This window comes from Tupaia chinensis, unplaced genomic scaffold, assembly GCF_000334495.1.
Source record: "Tupaia chinensis unplaced genomic scaffold, TupChi_1.0 Scaffold000044_1, whole genome shotgun sequence".
Lineage (NCBI taxonomy): Eukaryota > Metazoa > Chordata > Mammalia > Scandentia > Tupaiidae > Tupaia > Tupaia belangeri.
Genome location: NW_006159500.1, coordinates 1,023,127 through 1,045,535, shown reverse-complemented (window position 1 = coordinate 1,045,535; position 22,409 = coordinate 1,023,127). Strand labels below are relative to the sequence as shown.

Genomic DNA, 22,409 nt, shown 5'->3' with positions numbered 1-22,409 from the left:
TTCCTCTTTCCCAGGCTGGGTGAGGCCTGAACAGTTTAATAGGTGAAGTATGTCTACTGTAGATTCTTATTCTTTTTTAAAAATTTCCCATAGGGCACATATGCTTGCTAGAGACACAGAGATAGAGATAGAGAGACAGAAAGTGAGAAAGTACTCTCCAGGGGGATGGCCATGCCACAGTCCCTTGTCCTTTACATTCCTTTGGGGATTTTGGGCATGCACACATAAGCCAACAGGTGTGTTGTTTTAAGTAGCCGGGTCCAGGACTTGAACCTAGCTGTTGTCCATGTGTGATCCAGCTGTCTTAAGCACTATGCCATCTACCTGGCCCAATGATAGATTCCGATAACCCTTTAACAGCCTTTTAAGGATGGATATTATGCTGAGTTTAGGATCTCAAAAGGCAAATAAGGGAAACCAAAATATCTGACCCCCCCAGAAGTTAGTTGCCTCACAATTAGGGTGTATTTAGAAAGGATTGTAACTTTGGTTGTATCTATTGGTACACTCAAGCGTTGTTTTCTTCAAGCATTTTCTTTTGCTGTCATTGTCGCTGTTATTTTGCTTTGTTACCCATCTGCCTACTTGAGACTTTTATTAAAAATACTTTCTAGTTTATTTTGGACAAAGAGTTCTGTTTAATGGTAAAGTCTATTTAATGGATGGTGGAGGAATTAGAAACTTCTCACATGTGGGCACCCCTTGTATATTGGGGTCATCTGCAAAGTTTACGAATGTGATCACTTCTCTGGCTTGCTCCTGGTACAAAAAAAGGGTGTGTGTAGCAAGTCTGAGACTGTTTCTTAGAGAGGCCTGCTGGCTGTTACCCGGGAATGTGAGGGGTAAATGGTTACCTACGCTGATATAAATCTTTCACTCAATGATAAAGGTATTTCATTGTACCCAAACCATACAAACAATGTGGTTTGTGCAGAACCCCTGCTTTCTTTCTGAGAATGTGGATTTTTGGTATGTGCTAGTCAAACAGCCTACACCACTAGCCCCAGTAAAAATCTTGGTTGCTGAGTCTCTTCTAATGAATTTCCCTGGCAGCAGCATTGCACAGACTTTGCTGCATTTTCATTGCCACAGGGAGAGTGTGCTCTGGGTGACTCCTTGTGGGAGAGAGAGAGAGCACAAGGAAGGCTGCACAGTGCTCCTTGGGCCCTGCCTGAGTGTTCTTCCGTATGTATATCTTGACTACAATGCTGTAATAAATCTTAGGGGAGCACTAAACTATATTCTGTGCTCTAGATGTCCTTCTAGAAAAATCTCTGGATGTGGGATAGTCCTGGGAACTACTGAACACTCCACTCTCACTTGAATATCCCTTATTTACTATGAAATTCCAGAAATTCTGATGGCATTATCTTCAAAGATGTTAGTTTCTCATGTACGACCATACATCTTTCAGCTCAGATTTTCCTAAAGAACTAATGTTTATATAAAAACTATTCTTTTTTTAAATTTTTTTATTTTTATTTTTTTAGAGGTTTTTGCTATAGGGCACGTGTGTTTGCCAGAAAGACAGAGAGACAGAGAGATAGAAAGTGAGAAATCCCCCCCTGGGGGCTGGCCACACCACAATCCCTTCTCCTCCATTCTCCTCTTGGGATTTTGGGCAAGCACACACATGCGCCCGGCATGAGTTTTAAGCCACCAGGTCCAGGACTCGAACTGCGGTAGACTATGTGGGAGTCCAGCGACATAGCCATTATGCCAACTGCTGGTCCCAAGAACTATTCTTTTACTTTGCTAAAAGAGTTGCTCTACTTTGAGTCTTTCTTTTGTGACATCATCTCTAAAGTTACTTTACAGCCAAAATCCATGTCATGCTAATAAAAAATAGCTGACAATCTGTAACATTACCAGAAAGTATGATTTTATGTTAATTTCAGAAGAATATGCCAAAAAAATTCCGTGATATGGCTATAGCTAACAATATTAATGATGGGCTCCTCAAACATATGCCCAGATTAAAAAATTAATAAATAATAAATAAAACTCTCTATGTTGGTTAATTTGAGAATTTAACCTTAACCAGATATTTTTGGGTGATAATAAGAAATAATGAAATAACTTCACCTGATCTTGAGTTTTTATATTATTCAAAAACATGTTTTAATTTTTTTCTTCAAGATGATATGAGGTGGCTTCACACCTATGTGCTATAGTTTGAGTTGTGCCATGGGTTGGTCTGGTCAGGAGTACTGTTTCGGCTGCTCACTGTGGACAAGCACCTGGTGTGCAGGTTGCTGAAAGAATGGACCAAGCAGCGATTACACAAAAGAATGAAAAGCTCAGGATATCCATGTTTCCTGAGTCAGATGAACTTTATAAAGCCAATAGACAGTGTATTCTGGATGGAAAATTCATTTTGTATGATGTAATGATGTATAGTGAATTAATGTAAAAATAAATAAATTTAAAGAAAAGGGAAGAAAAAAAAAGACTAACTTGTTAGAACAATAACTGGATTAACTCCATGAACATTCCTTGGTATATAGATAATAAATCTTGGAGTGAAATACACTTTTGGTATCTCTTAGAAGCGATTGAATTTTCTAGGCCACTTTGATATTATTGAATCAGTTAATGCCCAGTGTGCAAAAAGTTATTCTACTCCAAGAGTTTAGATTCTTTACAAAGGGATTAGTACCAGTGCCATTAAGGAACACCAGGCCTGTGCTTATTGCTAATATTAATATTTAAAAGCATTTCATTAGATCCAGGCATTGAAAGTGGGAGCCCAGGATGAAATATTTCCTTGGACAAAAGGCAAGCTCTTCAGAAACTTCTGAATGCTTTCTGTATCAATGATCAGGCCTGCTAGATCTTTTTGTAGGTTTTGAAGTATGTGCAAGACACTAGAAACACAGTGTATTTATTTAATTGCCTTTGAATGCAGATATTTCACCTAAATTCATGATACAGATCTGCTCTCCTCAATAAGACGATGTTAGTCAGTTATTTAGGTAAAGTATGCAAAAAGCACCATTTGAAAGGATAAAGTGTTCTTTAGAAATATTTTTGTATAGAGTAGGGAGGGGTGAAAGTGAGTCTGTTCATCTAGATCAAAAATTTGAGCTCTTAGGTCAGCAGTTAGAACTTGCTTCTTAAATCTGAATGGGTATTATCCTTACCACTCTTCACTGCTTCCTTATGTATCTCTACATCTCTGTCACTTTCTGAGATGGTATTTGAAGACTAGCTCAGGATTGGATGCTTTTCATGTAATGACCACTGAGCTATTTTTGATACACTAGAATCATCCTGTCAGTAATGTCTGTGATGAGCTGCTAGAAAATTACAACTTTAAAGATTTTGAAGATAAATCTATGAATTAAAATGTACTTTGGAGACTTCCTCAACAACATGTGAAAACGCAACATGGGAGAGATTTTTTTTGGTACACTCTCTAAATGCCAAAGAAACCATTAAATAAATTGCAGTTTATATGCACACCCTAAAGATTACCCCTTGTTTGTCCCTAGATCCTAGTCACAAGTCTTATGGGTAGTCTAATGCATGAGCAATTTCAAGAAATAATTGATAAATTACTGTGGACTCAAATGAACAGAGGACTGTCAGTCAAACTGCAGACGTTCTAAGGTACAAGTGGTGCTAAATCTCCCTGCACACTCAGAGATGCCCTGTAAGTCCTACATTTGGTATTTTAAACATTGCTTCACTGTGGGAGCAAAAGAAAGAGCTCACACACATCTTTCTCACATATACATATGTATATGTATATAATAGCTAAATAAGCATTTAGGTAGAAATAGAGAACTGGCATAGTTTTATAAATACACACAGGCATTTATAGGACACAGAAGAAACACAAGAAAGCAGATCAATCGTGACACGCACCATACTCCGGGACCTGTCCTGTGCCCCTCTTCAGCAGCAGCCTCACTCTTCTTCCTCCGGATTTGATGAGTTCTATTGCTCTGGCATGTGTCATATCCCTTGTGCTTTCCCCATTGATTTCAATGATTTGATCTCCTACCTGTTAATTAAAGAAAAATGAAGTCAGCTAAAGATGATTGACTCAAGGTGCATTTTCCACAGATTAAAAAAACATCCCTAGACCCCCAGCTGCCTAAGAGCTTCTGAACAATTTGGTTGCAGCCTGCTGGTTTGTAGAAGAGGTGAATCCCTGGCTGCACCCTGAATCTGAATACCAAACTTTATTTATTTTAATAAGAATGAAAAATATCATACTATGGAGGTTAGAACATATGTCACTCACACTTATCTAGTATGGTAGAGACGGTAGTTAAACTACTCAGTAGTATTTTTGAAAAATTACAGTATGTCTGATACCATGATTCGATAATTTGGTACCTTTGCTTTGAATCAAGAAGTAAATAATTTTAGGCCTTTTCATTGAACACTGTGCCAGCATTGGGCTTAGAGCAGCATCTAATTCAGCATGTTGGAAAGGTTTTGTATCTCTCTGAGAATTTTTGTTATGCATCATTTAAATTTCCCTGGGTGCCATTGTGATACTGCCTTCATTATAAACAGTGGTTGGTTGATATTCAAGTTTGATGAATTTTATTTTAATCACAACCCCCTAAATTAAAAATGGTATCCTCCATTCTCCACACATGACTAATGCCCTTGCTAAATCTTTGTCATGCTTACACCTGATTGCCAGGAGCCATTTGGTTAAATACCAATCCCTTCTGAATTGTCAGAGATGCCTGAATTCTATAAGCAATTTCCTTTTAGCCTTTGTGAATAGATATTTGGAATAAAAGAGGTTCAGCCATGGGTACATCATATAACTCCCACAGTACCATTACTGTCAGGAACCTTTGAATTAAAAAATGTCTCATCTTAGTGCAAGTAACTTAAGACAAATTAGCTAGAAAAAGTATGAGTTGCTTTGTAAAAATGCTATTTTAATTGGGTTCTTTAAACAAAGAAGTTTTCAGTCTAACCTATAATGTAGGCAGAATTGCAGAAAAACCTTCTACAGGCAAGCAACACCAAGGTGGATGCTGCAGACTGGAAAAGGACAGGAAGGAAAAGTTGCCATCACAATCGGATGTTCAGGGAGAACATGCCTGCTGATGACATTGCAAGTGAGTTTTGAAGTATCTGTAGGAGTTCCCTGGATAAAGGAGATGGAAAGCATTCTAGGCAAAGAGAGCAGTATATGCATAGACCCTGAGACTTGAGACCATGTTAGTTAGTTAGTTATAGGGTGCATATACTTGCTGGAGAGAGACAGAGAGAAGTGAGAAATCACCCTCCTCCCAGGGAGGATGGCCATACTGCAATCTCTTTTCTTCCATTCTCCTCTTGGGACCTTGGGCATGTACACACATGACACACTTGGTGTGATTTTATAAGTCGTTTGGTTTGGGAATTGAACTGTGAGCAGCCATATGGGAGTCTAGCACCTTAACCACCACGACACTTGCTGGCCCCAAGTCAGTGATTCATTATGCTACTCAGGCATTTAGGTTTTGCTTTGAAGTGTAGCCTGACCAGAGAAGCAGAGTGGCCTCTAGAAATATCCCCAAGATGTTGCATAGAGAATGGAATGGAGAGAAAGGTGGATGCTGATGAAAGGAGCTGAGTCGTGAAGTTGTCACATCATCTATCCAAGTGAGACAGTAAGGAGGAGATGATGGGAAAGGAACTGGGTCTCATTTAACTGTGTGTTTGCATGTGGTGTGCTATATGTGTTTGTGGATAAATGAATGGCTCAGTTGAGAACCATGGGAGAAGAGGGTATAAGTACTCAACCCCCAAATCAATCCTTGACAGCCACCACTGCCTGAGGGCACTTGTGCCCAGAGACGGATATTCAACAGAAAAACATGTGGAAGGCAAAAGAGACCTTGTGCTGTGATAGAAACAGTCACTTCTTTTGCACTCTGGCCCCATACTTGAGTGTAGGAAGACTTTAATAAAAAGTTGTTTTTTTTCATTCTCCTGCATATTTATTTTCCCTATTCCCTACAAGAAGCTTATAGGAGTTAATGGAGAAAAAAATAGCATGGATGAGAGAAGGAAGGAATAGTTTGGAAAATTGTGTGGGAGGTGGAGAAGCAGAAGTGTTCAAAGATTGTACAAGGGCTGGGCCTATGTCCCCTGTGGAGGTGTTTCAGAGATGGGGACATTATTTTCATTGAGTTCTCAGGAGCCTGGGATAATGTAATTTCAGTTTTCCTGGGGGGGTTTTTTTTTTTTTTTTTTTTTCTGCGAGATTTTTGCTATAGGGTGCATGCGCTGGCCAGACAGACAGAGACAGAAAGTGAGAAATCACCCCCCGGGGGGATAGCCATGTCGCAATCCCTTCTTCTCCTTTCTCCTCTCGGGATCTTGGGCACACACGCACATGTGCCCGGCATGAGTTTTAAGACACCGGGTTCAGGACGCGAACCACAGTCGACTACATGGGGGTCCAGTGACATAGCCATTACACTAACTGCTGGTCCCCCGTGTGGGATCTTCTCAGAGGGAGATGAGAATAGCTCTAAGACAGGCTGAAGACTCCAAAGTCTCTTTCTCATTTCAGAATATCAGTGTGTGTGTGTGGGGGGAGGGGGGGTGCTGCTGATTTCTTACCTCATTGAAAGCACTGAAAATCTGGAACACTCCAAGATCTTACCAAATCTGAAAAATAAACTTCTGGTGGGTGGAATTGTTTGGTGATAGGTGGAGATGCTCTTGCTGACAACTCTGAATGTTGCCAGGTGTTCTGGACATATTGTAAAAGTGAGTCGGCTCAACTCGATCTGTTTTCGTTGGTAGCAGACTCAGCTCAGGCCTAACCTCAAGATTCCTGTCTCTGTAACAACATCTATTGCATAAAAGTTTCATTTTCATTTTCATTTTTGTATCAGTATTATGTATAACCATTTAAATTGGAACTTCCTAAGAAAGTTTGAGGTGTAATTTCTCTCACTTTCACACTCTCAGCATCTGGATGTATAAGATCAATTTGTCAGGAGAGAAGAGGCTCTCTCAGTACTTCATTACCTTCTGACCTCAGCTGACTTCCCTGCAACTGCCAGTGTGTGAACAAAGAGCAGCATCACTTTCCTACATTACAATTGGGAGAATTAATTTGAAAAAACCTACATCACGAATGGGAGAATTAATTTGATAAAACTAATGGTAAATTTGCTGCCCTTTCAGAAATGAAGACGACGACCAGCTGTGACTCTGATGTAGTCTCTTTCTACACTCTCTCCCCTGGGTAGCTATCTTCAACAGAGCTATGTTACTAAAACGAAACTTTAAAGATCTCCATTCATTCTTGCATAATTATTAAAAAATCAAGTTCCTGTTAGAATGAGAAAGAGAATTGAGCAGGGGGAGAGCAAAGGGAAAGAAAGAGGGATGGAGAGAGAGAGAGAGAGAGAGAGAGAGAGAGAGAGAGAGAAAATCAAACCAGGTAAAGGTAGTCCAGGACCAAGTGTGTTGTTTTGTGTGAGTCAAGGAGGTGTCAAATATAAGAAACTAACCAAAATACTTAAGGAGGAATTCTGTGTGTTCATTTTTTCCCTCTATGGAAGAAATACATTTATCTGTGGTCCTTAGCAGTTCTAATGACTAAGGACCTTACAGTAATGTCTTCGGGGCAAGGCAGAGTGAGATGACTGCTGTCTCTTGGCACGGCCTAGCAAGTTCAGCAGTTCCATTCATACCTCTCTGCTCATACGCTATGGCAGATTTTTCTTTAACAAAACTATTACTAGATCCTTGAGCTTGCTTAGGGTTCTGCAGGTAAAAAATTTTTTCTTCTGGGACCAGCAGTTAGCGTAATGGCTATGTCATTGGACTCCCATGTAGTCGACTACGGTTCGAGTCCCGGACCTGGTGGCTTAAAACTCATGCTGGGCGCGTATGCGTGCGTGCCCAAGATCCCAAGAGGAGAATGGAGGAGAAGGGATTGTGGTGTGGCCATCTCCCCTGGGGGTTGATTTCTCGCTTTCTGTCTCTCTGTCTCTCTCTGTCTAGTGAGTGCACACGCCCTATAGCAAAAACCTCTCAAAAAAAATTTTTTTTTTCTGTTCTTATTGCAAAGCTAGGGAAAGTAAAAATAAACATCTCAGTATTTCTAAGCAGTTAATAGTCCAGATTATTAAGAAAAAATGTAAACTCTGTATTATAGCCATTTTTGTAGATGGGTCATATATGTTTAGCTTGGATCAATGAAATATTTGTAAGAATTAGATTCAACCCTGGATTTATTTCAGCTCCAAGTCATGTCAGTCCCAGATGAAAGAATTGCTTGGACATTGCCACAGATTTGCTTAGCCAGTTGTAATCTCTTACTGTCTTCATCCTACTGCACCGGAAGAACCTATTTTGCATGATTATACATGATTGAAATTACTCTAAATTATAATTAGCTATGAGGAATTGAGCTTTTTTAGAATTTTATACCAGTAAGTAATGAATAATCTCTATGCCTTATCTCATGAAAGACTGAGCTGAATGATTTTTGTGAGTAATGATCTGAGGTCACAGGTGAATGCATGATAATTCCTTGCTTACAGGCTGGTTTCTCCAACTAACTCTAGATCCCTCTGGGACAGGGAACACACACCCATACTCCTTGTGTCATCTAAACCTGCTGCAATTCCTGACAGGTAGACCATCAGTTAATCACGGCTGAGTCAGTGAACATTTGGTTTGTTCCTCAGTTATGGTAGATGTCTTCATTTTTGCAACAAAGTAAGTTAAGCTTAGTGCACCCCAGCACACCCTCAGCACACTTTCAGGCTTTCTTGAAATACTGCCTGCCAGAAGCACTTCCAGCCAAGCCATGACAATTTCAATGGTACTTACAGGAGACCAGATGGGGTTTCAGTAACGGTAACTGACAGACTTTACTTGGAGACAGGTAAAGTTCTGGGAAACAAATGGTAAATGACTGAGAGAAAGAGGAATGGAGGTTGAGTCTGAATGAAATTGTAAAATGCAAGGGGAAAAAAAATCACAATTATAGCTTTTGGTGCTATATCATCATTGCTGGGTGCTCTGAGAACAGGATGCCCTGACAGTCCTGCTGTTTTTTTTTGGCTGATTTTCAACTTGACCTTTAGTATTTAGTAGCTATTTTAATAATTAATCTTTGTTAGCTATTATTTGATCACCATTATAATAAAAACATTTTCCAAGCTGAGTGTTTTGGTTGACCTTCTCATTTCTTCTGTTAGACTTGTGATTGAATTAGATGGGATCTAAGTGCCTATTATAGGACCTGGCTCTTCCTATTAAATGTGCACTGTTGCCTTTGCAAGGCACAGTAGGTTATCAGACCAGTTGGTTTTTCCAGAGAAAAAAATTTCTAACCCAATTGGAAATGGAAATACATGTCTGAGGGTACCAACACTGTGAATTTTATTTGTCTCAATTTATGTGTTGAAACTGGAACTCTCTTTATACAAAGTTCTAGACTGAAATCACTTGAAACAACCCAACGTGCCAACACATCTTCATCCAGGGACCAGCAGATGGCATAATGGTTACATTGCTGGACTCCCATGTAGTCGATTGTGATTTGAGTCCTGGACCCAGCAGGTTAAACTCAGGCCGAGTGCTTGTGTGTGTGTGCCCAAAAGTCCAGAGGGCAGAATTGAGGAGAAGAGATTGTTGCATGGCCATCCCCCCTGGGGTGTGATTTCTTGCTTTCTGTCTCTCTGTCTTTCCAGGGAGTGCACATACCCTATAGCAAAAATCCCTCTAAAAACAACAACAACAACAACACATTTCATCCAAATAGAGGTGTAAAATGGCCTTGTGGATGTGCGAAAGAGCCCTTAATCAAGGTTATGCTTGAGTGCATGCCTATTTAGAAGGATAATGAAGGTGAAGGATATAAGCTAGTACAGGAAATCATAGGCTGATGCAGAATCCTGAGGACTCACCACTTGCTGCAGGTGGTATTCCTTATTTCATATTCTTATTATTTATGCATTTACTCTTTAAAGATTAGTTACAGCTCAAAAAATGTTAGGCCTTTGACTTGGACACACTGCCCTCTGGTGGGGTATTGCCTTGTGGCTGGACATTCAAATTGGGGAGCTGGCTTTGGTGGGGATTCAAGGGGAGTTCTTTATTTGGGTTCCTCCATTTTCTAATCCATTAAAAAATCCTCTAAATTAAAACATGGAAATATTTGGTCACCAGGGAAGTCATGATTATTTTCCTAGCAAAATTGCATCATGACTTTCTTGATGACCCAGTATATGTGTAATTTGAAGGTAGTGCAGTATCTCATTGTACAAATAGTTGAACTCTATATAACTATTGCTATCTTTTTCATAAAGCCTTTCCTCTTTCTTTGTCAAATATTAGCAATACTCATCTCATATAGAGAATTATATTAGATTTTGCCCCTTTCTAAATCAAAGTACTCTTTGAGGGCTATTAATCATCATTGGTGTCCCATTCTTCAGGTCCTACCCTCTCCTCACTTGATACATACTCTCTGCCTACCATCCTAAGCATTTAAAGTGCTTTTCTTTCCAGGCCTTTGCACAGACTGTTCTCATCTCAAATCTGTATCTCTCTCTACTTCAAATAGCTAAATCCTACTCATCCCTAGGACCAGTTTTAGGTATGATATCACCCAGGGGACCTTCTATGATTCCACCAGTCCGAGTTGAGTGTATTCCCTGTGCTTTCCTTTAGAAGTACTGACATATGCCATATTGTAAGCTCTGCAAGGGCAGGGACTCAGCCATATGGGAAATACATATATATGTGTGTGTGTGTGTGTGTATATGTATATCTATATACATTTACACATATACATATATATGCATATATATGCATATACACATATATATGCATATACACATATATGTGTGTATACACACACATACATATATACACAAATATACACAAACATACACACATTTATCTAGTGGAGAGACGAATGATTAAAAAAGGAATTTTCAGAAGCTGTTTCTTTTTTAAAATTTGATTCTATGTTTCTTATTGTTTAAACCAAATTAAACACCTGTAATAAAATTTCAACTTGATTTCATAATGTATGCCATCTAGGCTGGACCATAATCAAATAATATAAAGCGTATGTAAATGTTTCATGAGCTCTATCACCTAATATGGATCATCTGTTATTAATATAGTAGTCATCATCATCATCACCATCATAATGGCAGAAAAGATAAAACAGGAAACACAGTAGTAAGCTTTTCATGATGAATCTAGGAGAAAAATAACTAAGCTACTGAGGATGTATTAATGAGATACTAAGGCAAATGCTGTTTTTCTGGAATTATTATTAAGAGGTTAAAAACTAAAGGGCAGAATTGAGGAGAAGAGATTGTTGCATGGCCATCCCCCCTGGGGTGTGATTTCTTGCTTTCTGTCTCTCTGTCTTTCCAGGGAGTGCACATACCCTATAGCAAAAATCCCTCTAAAAACAACAACAACAACAACACATTTCATCCAAATAGAGGTGTAAAATGGCCTTGTGGATGTGCGAAAGAGCCCTTAATCAAGGTTATGCTTGAGTGCATGCCTATTTAGAAGGATAATGAAGGTGAAGGATATAAGCTAGTACAGGAAATCATAGGCTGATGCAGAATCCTGAGGACTCACCACTTGCTGCAGGTGGTATTCCTTATTTCATATTCTTATTATTTATGCATTTACTCTTTAAAGATTAGTTACAGCTCAAAAAATGTTAGGCCTTTGACTTGGACACACTGCCCTCTGGTGGGGTATTGCCTTGTGGCTGGACATTCAAATTGGGGAGCTGGCTTTGGTGGGGATTCAAGGGGAGTTCTTTATTTGGGTTCCTCCATTTTCTAATCCATTAAAAAATCCTCTAAATTAAAACATGGAAATATTTGGTCACCAGGGAAGTCATGATTATTTTCCTAGCAAAATTGCATCATGACTTTCTTGATGACCCAGTATATGTGTAATTTGAAGGTAGTGCAGTATCTCATTGTACAAATAGTTGAACTCTATATAACTATTGCTATCTTTTTCATAAAGCCTTTCCTCTTTCTTTGTCAAATATTAGCAATACTCATCTCATATAGAGAATTATATTAGATTTTGCCCCTTTCTAAATCAAAGTACTCTTTGAGGGCTATTAATCATCATTGGTGTCCCATTCTTCAGGTCCTACCCTCTCCTCACTTGATACATACTCTCTGCCTACCATCCTAAGCATTTAAAGTGCTTTTCTTTCCAGGCCTTTGCACAGACTGTTCTCATCTCAAATCTGTATCTCTCTCTACTTCAAATAGCTAAATCCTACTCATCCCTAGGACCAGTTTTAGGTATGATATCACCCAGGGGACCTTCTATGATTCCACCAGTCCGAGTTGAGTGTATTCCCTGTGCTTTCCTTTAGAAGTACTGACATATGCCATATTGTAAGCTCTGCAAGGGCAGGGACTCAGCCATATGGGAAATACATATATATGTGTGTGTGTGTGTGTGTATATGTATATCTATATACATTTACACATATACATATATATGCATATATATGCATATACACATATATATGCATATACACATATATGTGTGTATACACACACATACATATATACACAAATATACACAAACATACACACATTTATCTAGTGGAGAGACGAATGATTAAAAAAGGAATTTTCAGAAGCTGTTTCTTTTTTAAAATTTGATTCTATGTTTCTTATTGTTTAAACCAAATTAAACACCTGTAATAAAATTTCAACTTGATTTCATAATGTATGCCATCTAGGCTGGACCATAATCAAATAATATAAAGCGTATGTAAATGTTTCATGAGCTCTATCACCTAATATGGATCATCTGTTATTAATATAGTAGTCATCATCATCATCATCATCATAATGGCAGAAAAGATAAAACAGGAAACACAGTAGTAAGCTTTTCATGATGAATCTAGGAGAAAAATAACTAAGCTACTGAGGATGTATTAATGAGATACTAAGGCAAATGCTGTTTTTCTGGAATTATTATTAAGAGGTTAAAAACTAAAAAAAAAAAAAAAAAAATCTCCTGTTGGTTTGATAAATACTGCCTAAAGGACATGAATGCTATTTCTTTTGCTATGATTTTAGAGGAAGTTTTTAGGAAAAGAATCTCATTAGATACAGGGCAGATAATCCAAACCCTAAGCTAATAGAAATAACCGCAAGCGTGGCAGTAAATATGAATGCAGAGAAACATTTTAAAGACACGCTGGTTGGAGCAAAATATTTTCTACAAGGAAAAATTCACCACCACTATTCCATTTTCATATGCTAGTTTGACTGCTCAGGCAAAAAGAAGAGACTGGGGCAATATCTTAAAATTATCCACCTGAGCAAAAATAGAAAGCTCTCACTGTTAGCTCTGCCAGTAGCTTATCTGGTTGCTCAAAAACCACTTATGTTAGGTCATGAAGTCAGTTCCTCTAGTTGACTGAAAAATAAACAAAAAAGAAATCAAAGAATAAACCTTCTATTGTAGACTCTGTATTGTCTCATTTCCTTTTCCTGGTGTAAATGAGAGAAAATGAGGGATTACTACTCCGCATATTTATTTAATCAGATACACTTATTTTGCATACAAGCATGGGCCTTTGTGCAATGGTGCTGTACTGGCACAGGATAACAGTTCCTTGCATTCCTGAACCTAAGCATCTTATATATTGCATTTACTTTGTGTGTGCACACCAGTCCTAGACCTGACATATTAACAGTGTGAATTAGAGTGTAAAAGGCATACCAAGATGCATGGCAGTTGCATCAATCTGCTGAGAGTTTTGAATGATTTAATGATAGAATTATTTTAAGGATATGGGCAGGGATAAGACCAAAGAGGGCTATGAAGGCACCAATGGATAAACCTGAGGATGCTGTTACCACCTCTAGTCTGAAAGACTCCAAAGGAGAAAAGGAGGTTACTGAGGTCAACTGAGAGCTGGAATCATGAAAAAGGAGCTGCTTACTTGGAGCAGAAGTTGTAGGGAGAAAGAACAGAGCACAGAGGCCAGAGCACAGAGCACAAAGGCAGGCAGCCACATGGTATGAAAAACCTCAACTTCTCAGTAGCAGACAGAATAATGTACCCTTCCAAAGATGCCCGCCTTTTAAACCCTGGAATCTGTGAATATGTTACCTTATATGGACAAAAGGGCTTTGCAGATATGTTTAAATTAAGGATCTTGAGATGGGAAGATTATTTTGGATTATCTGGGTGGGCCATGAGGGAAAAGGTCTGAGTGCATGCAGTAAGAGCAGAAGCAGGGTAAGGGAGGAGAAAAGATGTAAGTGGTTGGCTTTGAAGATGAATGGAAAGGGTTACAAGTCAGGGAATATAGGTGACTCCAGAAGATGGAATAGATTAGGAGATGAATTCTCCCGAGAGCCTCCAGAATCAGACTGTCTGCCAAAGTGATACCTTGATTTTAACCTAGTGAAACTGATTTTGGACTTCAGACCTCTGAAACTAATCAATGCATCTGTGTTATTTTAAGCCATTATGTTTGTGATAATTTTTTTTTTTTAAAGTTTGATATGTGCCTACCAGAAAGAGCGAGAAGGAAAGTGAGAAATTACTCCCTGGGGGGATGGCCATACTGCAGTCCTTTTGGGATTTGGGGCATTCATGCATTTTCATTGGTATGATTTTCAATCTGCAGGGTCTGGGACTTGAACTGCTCTGTAGACTATATGGGATCCAACCACCTTAACCTCCATGCTACCTACTGGCCCAAGTTTGCAGTAATTTATTATAGCAAGAATAGATATTATGTTAAGTGAAAGAAGCCAGGCATAGAAAGAGAAATACCATATATCTTTTCCATATGTTGACATTCAAAAAAATGGCCTTGTAAAAATACAGAGAAAGAATGACTACTGGAGGCTGGCAAGGAGAGACAAATGGATATTGATTAATGGGAACAAAATTATAGGTAAGAGGAATAATTTTTAGTGTTATAAAATACAGCATGGAGAATATAGTTATCAATTTTCCACATCTCAAAGTAACTAAAACAAAATTTTTAATTTTACCAATACAAGTAATGACAAATGGTTAAGATGATGGTTTACTAATTGTCCTGACATAATCATGACAAGATTTTTCAGTATTCTTGTACTAAAAAAATCACATTGTAACCCCACAAAAATGGACAATTTATTATTCTAATTTAAAAAATTAAAAGAGAAAATGTGTATTTTCGCATTGGCCATATGTTTCTCACTGACCAAATGCAACAGGTAACTTGTGGGCAAGAGAGGGTTAGTGATACAGACATAGCATTTAATCTTCCAGAACACGAGATAGAGCAGAGAAGGAAAGAGAACAGATCTTGTGAAAAGCTGGAACAAAAGAATGAGCAGGCCAGCTCCATGGTCTGGTGGTTGGGGCAGCCAGATCATATATGGCTGACCCTGCAGTTCAAGTCCCAGACCCAGTGGCTTGAGAAACATGTAAGTGTGTGTGTGTGTGTGTGCATATGTGTGCTCACAATCCCTGAAGGAGGGAAAGATGGAGAAGGAAGGATCAAGGTGTGACATCCCAAATGGGGGTTATTTTCTCCTTTTCCTTTCTATCTCCATCCCTTTTTGGCCAACATAGATGCCTTCTGGTAAAAACAAAAACAAAGTAAAACAAAACCAAACCAAAAACAAGAAGATTCAATGGGGTGAGGTGATGTGGGATGGGATAATTTTAAAGTAATGAAGGAATATAACAGATGATGCCTTTAAAAAATAATTTATGAATAAGGCAAGAGCCAGATAGTAGGAACCTTGCCCACGTTGTAACAGAGGAGCTGTTTTTGGAAATCTTTGTTTTAATATTTTAACATGGGTAGCCTCTTATGCTATCATTCTAGAAAGATGAGTAGTATTAGGGTTACTGAGTTGAACAACCTGTCTTAAAAAAAAAGTTGGGGCCAGCAGTTGGTGTAATGGCTATGTCGCTGGACTCCCATGTAGTAGACTGTGGTTCGAGTCCCGGACCTGGTGGCTTAAACTTACGCCAGGTGTGTGTGCATGTGTGCCCAAGATACCGAGGGGAGAAAGGAGGAGAAGGGACTGTGGTGTGGCCACCCCCACTGGGGGGTGATTTCTTGCTTTTTGACTCTGTTACTCTCTGTCTTTCTGGTGAGCGCACGTGCCCTATAGCAAACAAACAAACAAACAAAAAACAAAAAACAAAAACCCCAAAACCAAAAAAAACAAAACATCTCCAAAAAAAAAAAAAAAGTTGATACCCTTCTTTAAAAAACAGCAACAAAGGGGCTGGCTGGTAGTGTGGTGGTTAAGGTTGCTGGACTCCCACATGGCTGACCACGCTTCAAATCCTGAACCTGGCAGCTTGCTTTCTCGCTTTCCCTCTCTCTCTCTCACTCTGTCCCTCTAAATATGTAAATAAAGTTAAATAAAATAATTCTTTAAAAAAAACCAGCAACAACAAAAAAAACTTAGACTTTAGTTTTTAAAATTGCCTGACTTCAGTTACCTTTGCATGTAGTCAGTTTCTAAGTCACATCAATTCTGTGCTCGCTCTGTCTCCAGCAGCTGCTTCTTATTCCCCATTTCTCTTGTAGCCATTCCACATTTGCTGATCGTCTTGTCCCTCTTCTTTCAGTCCAAATGGTCACTACAATCCTCTTTAAAGCTTATCTCTGTTTTGCCTTCCTCTACTCAAATATCTACCCTTCCTCAACAAAATTCAAACTCTTTGACATGGTGTATAGATACTTCAGAACCTGCCTCTATCCTTTCAACTTGTTCTCACCCTTCTCCTGTGTTTAATCTGGCCCACTCCTCATTCCCTCGCCCCTGGATTCTCCCACCTCTGCTGTTTTTGCTGTTGTCCTCAGCCCTCTTCATTATTTTTGTCATCCTCATAATATATGCCAACCAGGATTCTTTAGTTTTGTCTTCAAATAATATCCATTCTTCAAGACTCTGTTCAAACTCCTACTTATGCCAGGGAAAATTTATTCTCCCTTCTCTTCATGTCCTCTGCACTTTAGCTATGCTTCTCTTAGGGTATTTATGGTAACACTACTTCTTAGTCTGGGTACTTGTGTATTTATTCTATTGGATCATTAGAAAAGTCGTGATGTATTTTTTTATGTTTTTTTTTTCTATGCAAAAATGTGTTATATCTACCATAATTTTTGAATTTATAAAATAACAAACTACTTCAAAGAAGGGTTGTATCTTTGAACCTTCTAATTAGTAGCGAGGGCATTGCCTTAAAAAGAAAACAGGTAACAAAAATTTATTTGTAATGGGGACACAACTTAGTACTATATAGGGCAAATTAATGATGTAAATTAATTAATGAAAGAGGGAGAGTTTGGAGGAGTATTGAGGTGTGTGGGAGATTGAGAGAGGGGGTGCTGTGAGGGCAGAATGCTTGGAGGGTGGGCTACACATTGCTCACTACTGCTTTCCCACTGTTGACTAAGGTGCCTGGCATAGGGTAAGAGTTTCACGAACATTTCTTTTCTTTTTCAGTTTTTAAAAAAATATTTTTATTTTTTAAACATTCAATTGATATACAACATTTGACTTATAAAGAGAATTTGTCCAACATTAAATACACCTCAGATCAGTCCAGTTGAGAATACTATCATCAACAGGTAATAAACCATTTCTGTATCCTACAAATGTCTTGCCTCTTTATTTTTTCTCCCTGATTTTCTTCCCTATACTCTTCCATTCCCCACCCCCCCCAACACCCCTCGTTTCTCACTGTCTTCAACATCCATAACTATTTTCACTGCTTTTACGTCCTCCAATATTTCAATCTCTACCATAGTGTGCAGGCGGTCGGTATATATTAACTGGATGTATACAATATCTTTCTTTGATAGCCTGGCTTGCTTCATTCAGCAATGAATCTTCCATATCTGACCACTTTCAATCAAATGCCAGGGTCTTTTTTTAATGGCTGAATAGTATTCCATAGAGTATATGTGCTACACTTTTTCAATACATTTATCTGTTCATGTACATTTGGGTTGGTTCCATGTCTTAGCAATTGTGAATAAACATTGATGTGTAAGTGCTTTTCCGACTGAGCATTCTCCTGTCCTTTGGGTAGATACCTAGAAGTGGAACTGTCAGATCAAATGGTAGTTCTTTTTGTAGATCTTTCATTATTGTTTTCACCAGTGGCTAAATCAATTTACATTCCCACCAACAGTGTAGGAGAGTTTCCCTCTCACCACAACCCTGCCAACACATACCATTTTTTATATTTTTAATCTTTGCCATTCGTACAGGAGCTAGGTGATATTTAATCTCCCTTATGATGAGATGTTTAGCATTTCCTCATATGCTTTTGACTGTTCATATGTCTTCCTTAAAGAGATTTTTTTTGTTCAGCTCATTTTCCCACCTTTTACTTGGGTTAATCCTTTTTTTGGGGGGGTAAGCCACTTGAGTTCCCTGTGTATTCTGGTTATAAGTCCCTTATCTGAGGCATAGTTTACAAAAATATTCTCCCATTTTGAGGGTTGTTGATTCACACTAATTATTGTGTCCTTGGCTGTGCAGAAATTTCTTAATCTGATATAATCTCACTTGTCTATTTTAGGGATTATTGCCTGTGCTCTGGGAGTCTTATTTAAGAAGTCTTTGACTACCCCAATGTTTCTCAGAGTTTCCCCAGTATTTTCTATCAATAGCTTTATCGTGTGAGGTCTTAGGTTCAAATCTTTGATCCATTTTGAGTTGACTGTTGTTAATGGTGAAAGATGGGGGTTCAGTTTCATCTTTCTGCAGGTGGATACCCAGTTTTTCCAGCACCATTTGATAAAGAGGTTTTCCTTTTCCCACTGGATTGATTGGTATCCTTTGTAAAATATCAGTTGGCTGTATGTTTTAAGGGTTATTTCTGGGGTCTCTATTCTATTCCATTGGTTGACGTGTCTGTTTTTGTGCCAATACCATGCTATTTTGACATCACAGCTTTATAGTACATTTTGGGGTCAGGGAGTGAGATGCCGTCCATTTCACTCTTCTTGCACAGGACTGACTTGGCAATATGAGGTCTTTTATGATTCTAGACAAATTCTTTGATTGCATTTCTAGATCTGTTAAGGATGTCTCTGGTAATTTGATTGAAATTGCTTTAAATATGTAGATTATTTGGGTAGAGTTGCCATTTTGATTATATTAATTCTTCCAATCCAGGAACATGAGATGTTCTTCCACTTTTTCATATCATTTTCAATATCTTTTTAAAAAAGATTTTCAGTTTTCTTTGTAAAGATCTTTGACTTCCTTAGTTAGGTTGATCCCTAGGTATCTTATACATTTTGTGGCTAGGGTAAAAGGGATTCCTTTCTTCAGTTCTACCTCTGTCAACTTGTTTGTATATAGAAATACTATAGATTTTTGTAAGTTGATTTTGTATTCTGCCACTTTACTGTATTCATTGATTACTTCTAGAAGTTTTTCATGGATACCTTTGGGTATTCTATGTATATGATCATATCATCTGCAAACAGAGATAATTTCAACTCTTCTTTCCTATTTGAATGCCTTTTATTTCATTCTCTTGTCTGATCACGTTGGCAAGGACTTCCAGCACTATATTGAAAAAGAGTGGAGAAAGCTGTCAGTCTTCTCTTGTACCAGAATTTAGTGGAAAAGCTTTCAGCTTTCCCCCATTCGGTATATTGATAGGTATAGGTTTTTCCATAGATGGCTTTTATTATGCTGAGAAATGATCCTTTTATGCCAATTTTACTGAGAGTCTTAATCATGAAGGGGTGTTATATTTTGTCAAATGCTTATTTTGCATTGATTAAAATAATCATATGGTTTTTATCTTTCTTTCCGTTGATATGGCATATTACATTTACGGCTTTGCGTATGTTGAGCCACCTTTGCGTCTCTGGAATAAAGCCTACTTGGTCATGATGAATAATCTTTTTTATATGATGTTGGATACAATTTGCTAATATCTTGCTGAGAATTTTTGCATCTATATTCATCAGAGATACTGGTTTGTGGTTTTCCTTTCTTGTCATATCCTTATCTGTTTCAGGAATGAAGGTGATGGAGGCTTCATAATTTAGGAGGGGTCCTTCCTTTTGGATCTTTAGAAATAATTTGAGAAGAATGGGAGTTACCTCTTCGTTAAAAGTTTTGTAGAATTCAGAAGTGAAGCCACCAGGAACTGGGATTTTTCTCATTGGGTGGTTATTTATTACTGATTCAATTTTATTGCTTGTTATGGATCTATTCAGGCTTTCTATGTCCTCCTGAGTCAATCCTGGTAGATTTTATGTATCCATGAATTTGTCCATCTCATCCAGGTTTTCTTGTTTGTTGGCTCATAGTATCCTCTAATGATGTTTTGTGTTTCTATTATGTCTGTTGTAATATTGCCTGCTTCATTGTGAATTTGATTTATCTGGTTCCTTTCTCTTTTTTAATTAGTCTAGTTAATAATGTATCAATCTTGTTTATCTTTTCAAAGAACCAGCTTTTGCTTTCATTTATTTTCTGAACAGTTTGTTTACTTTCTATTTCACTTATTTCTACTCTAATCTTTATTATTTCTTTTCTCCTGGCATTTTTTTGTATTTTTAAAAAATAATTCCCTGAGGCATGATGTTAGGTTGTCTACTTGCCACCTTTCCATCTTTTTCTTATGTTCACAAGTTGGTATGAATTTCCCTCTTTTGCAGTGTCCCATAGATTAGGAAAATCCATGTACTCATTATCATTTGTTTCTGTAAATATTTTGATTTCATACTTAATTTCTTCAATAGATGAGAAGTCATTCAGAAATAGATTTCTTAGTTTCCATGTGTTTGAGTATTTTTGAGGATTTTTCCTGAAATGAATATCAAGTTTAATTCCATCATGGTCAGAGAAGATGCTGGATATAGTTTCTATGCCTCTGAATCTGTAAAGGCTTGATTTGTGCCCTATATGGTCGATCTTTGAAAAGGTTCCATGAGGGGGTGAGAAAAATGTAATTTCTGTGGTTTTAGGGTGGAAAGTTCTATAGATGTATGTCAAGTCCATTTGATTTATAGTATCATTTATGTCCCATATCTCTGCTTATTTTTTGTCTAGAATATCTGTCTAAAGGAGATAATGGGATGTTGAGATCCCCAACAATTACAGTGTTGCAATCTATCACTCTTTTTAGCTCTAGCTTTACTTCACATATTTAGGTGCTCCTGAGTTGGGTGTAAAGGTATTTATGTGTTATGTCTTCTTGATGAATTAGCCCTTTTACTGCTATATAATGTCCTTCTTTGTCTCTTCTTACAGTTTTTGTCTTAAAGCTTATTTTGTCTGCAATCAGTATTGTGACTCTGGCCCTTTTTAAATTTCCATTTGCATGGAATAACTTTTTCCAGTCCTTCACTTTTAGTCTGTGTATGTCTTTATCCATAAGGTGCATTTCTTGTAGGCAACATATGGAGGGTTTCTGTTTTATTATCCATTCAGCCAGTCTGTGTCTCTTGAACAGAGAATTTAATCCAATAACATTCAATGTTCTTATCGATATTTCATTACATATTCCTATCATGAAGTGAGCCATTTTCTTGGTTGTTTTTTTTTGTTCTATCTGTCTGTTTGACTTTAGTTTCCCTAGTATAACACTCCCTTCAGAACTTCATGAAGAACTGACCTGGAATCGGTAAATTCTTTCAGATTTTGTTTATTTGAAAATGTTTTTATCCTTTTTTCCCATATGAAGGATACTCTTTCCAGGTATAGTCATCTTGGTTGAAATTGTTTTTTTATTTAACACTTCGACAATATTTCCCCATTCTTTCCTTGCCAGCATTGTTTCTGACAAAAGGTTCTGATGGGATAACCTTTGTAAGTAACTTGATGTTTCTCTCTTGCCAATTTTAGTATCTTGTCTTTGTCTTTGTTTTTTTTTTTATAGTTTATTTTTTATTATAATTTTTTTTCCCATCGCAACACACAAATGAATTTTCCATCCAAGATATACTGTGCATTGGCTCAATCAAGCATGTCAACATATATGTTCTCAGCAAATAATTTCCCAATTCTTGTGTCCTGCACACCTTGCCTTTTGTTTTACCATCCTAGATTCCCCATTCCCCCCCCTCTGTTATGACCCATCCTCCTCCCACATTGTCCCTGTCATCCCCGATTGCCCTCCGTGCCTCCCCCCTCCCCAGATGATCTGTCAGTGAACTTAATTAGTCTAAGTCTCTCCAATAGTTATCACAGCTGACACATGCCTATACATGAACTCAAGTCTGACTTTAGGCCTAAACCCCATTGGGTAAAAAGAGCATACTATAAAGTAGAACCCAACTGGGCCCATACCGCTCACTGCAGCCATCAAATATCCATTTTTTTTTTAATGGTACGAATAGTTTTACCGTTTTTTTTTGTTTGTTTTTTGTTTTCGTTTTTTTTTTT

At 37.9% G+C, this 22,409-nt stretch overlaps 1 protein-coding gene across 1 annotated transcript in view; it reads right to left on the bottom strand.

The window, feature by feature from the left end:
• MAGI2 (membrane associated guanylate kinase, WW and PDZ domain containing 2) overlaps positions 1-22,409 on the bottom strand; it is a 701,446-nt gene that overhangs the window by 60,241 nt on the left and 618,796 nt on the right. Inside the window, exon 18 of the mRNA XM_027773307.1 lies at positions 3,871-4,009. Coding sequence (XP_027629108.1) covers positions 3,871-4,009 — 139 coding nt within the window. The remainder of the gene's footprint in view (positions 1-3,870; positions 4,010-22,409) is intronic.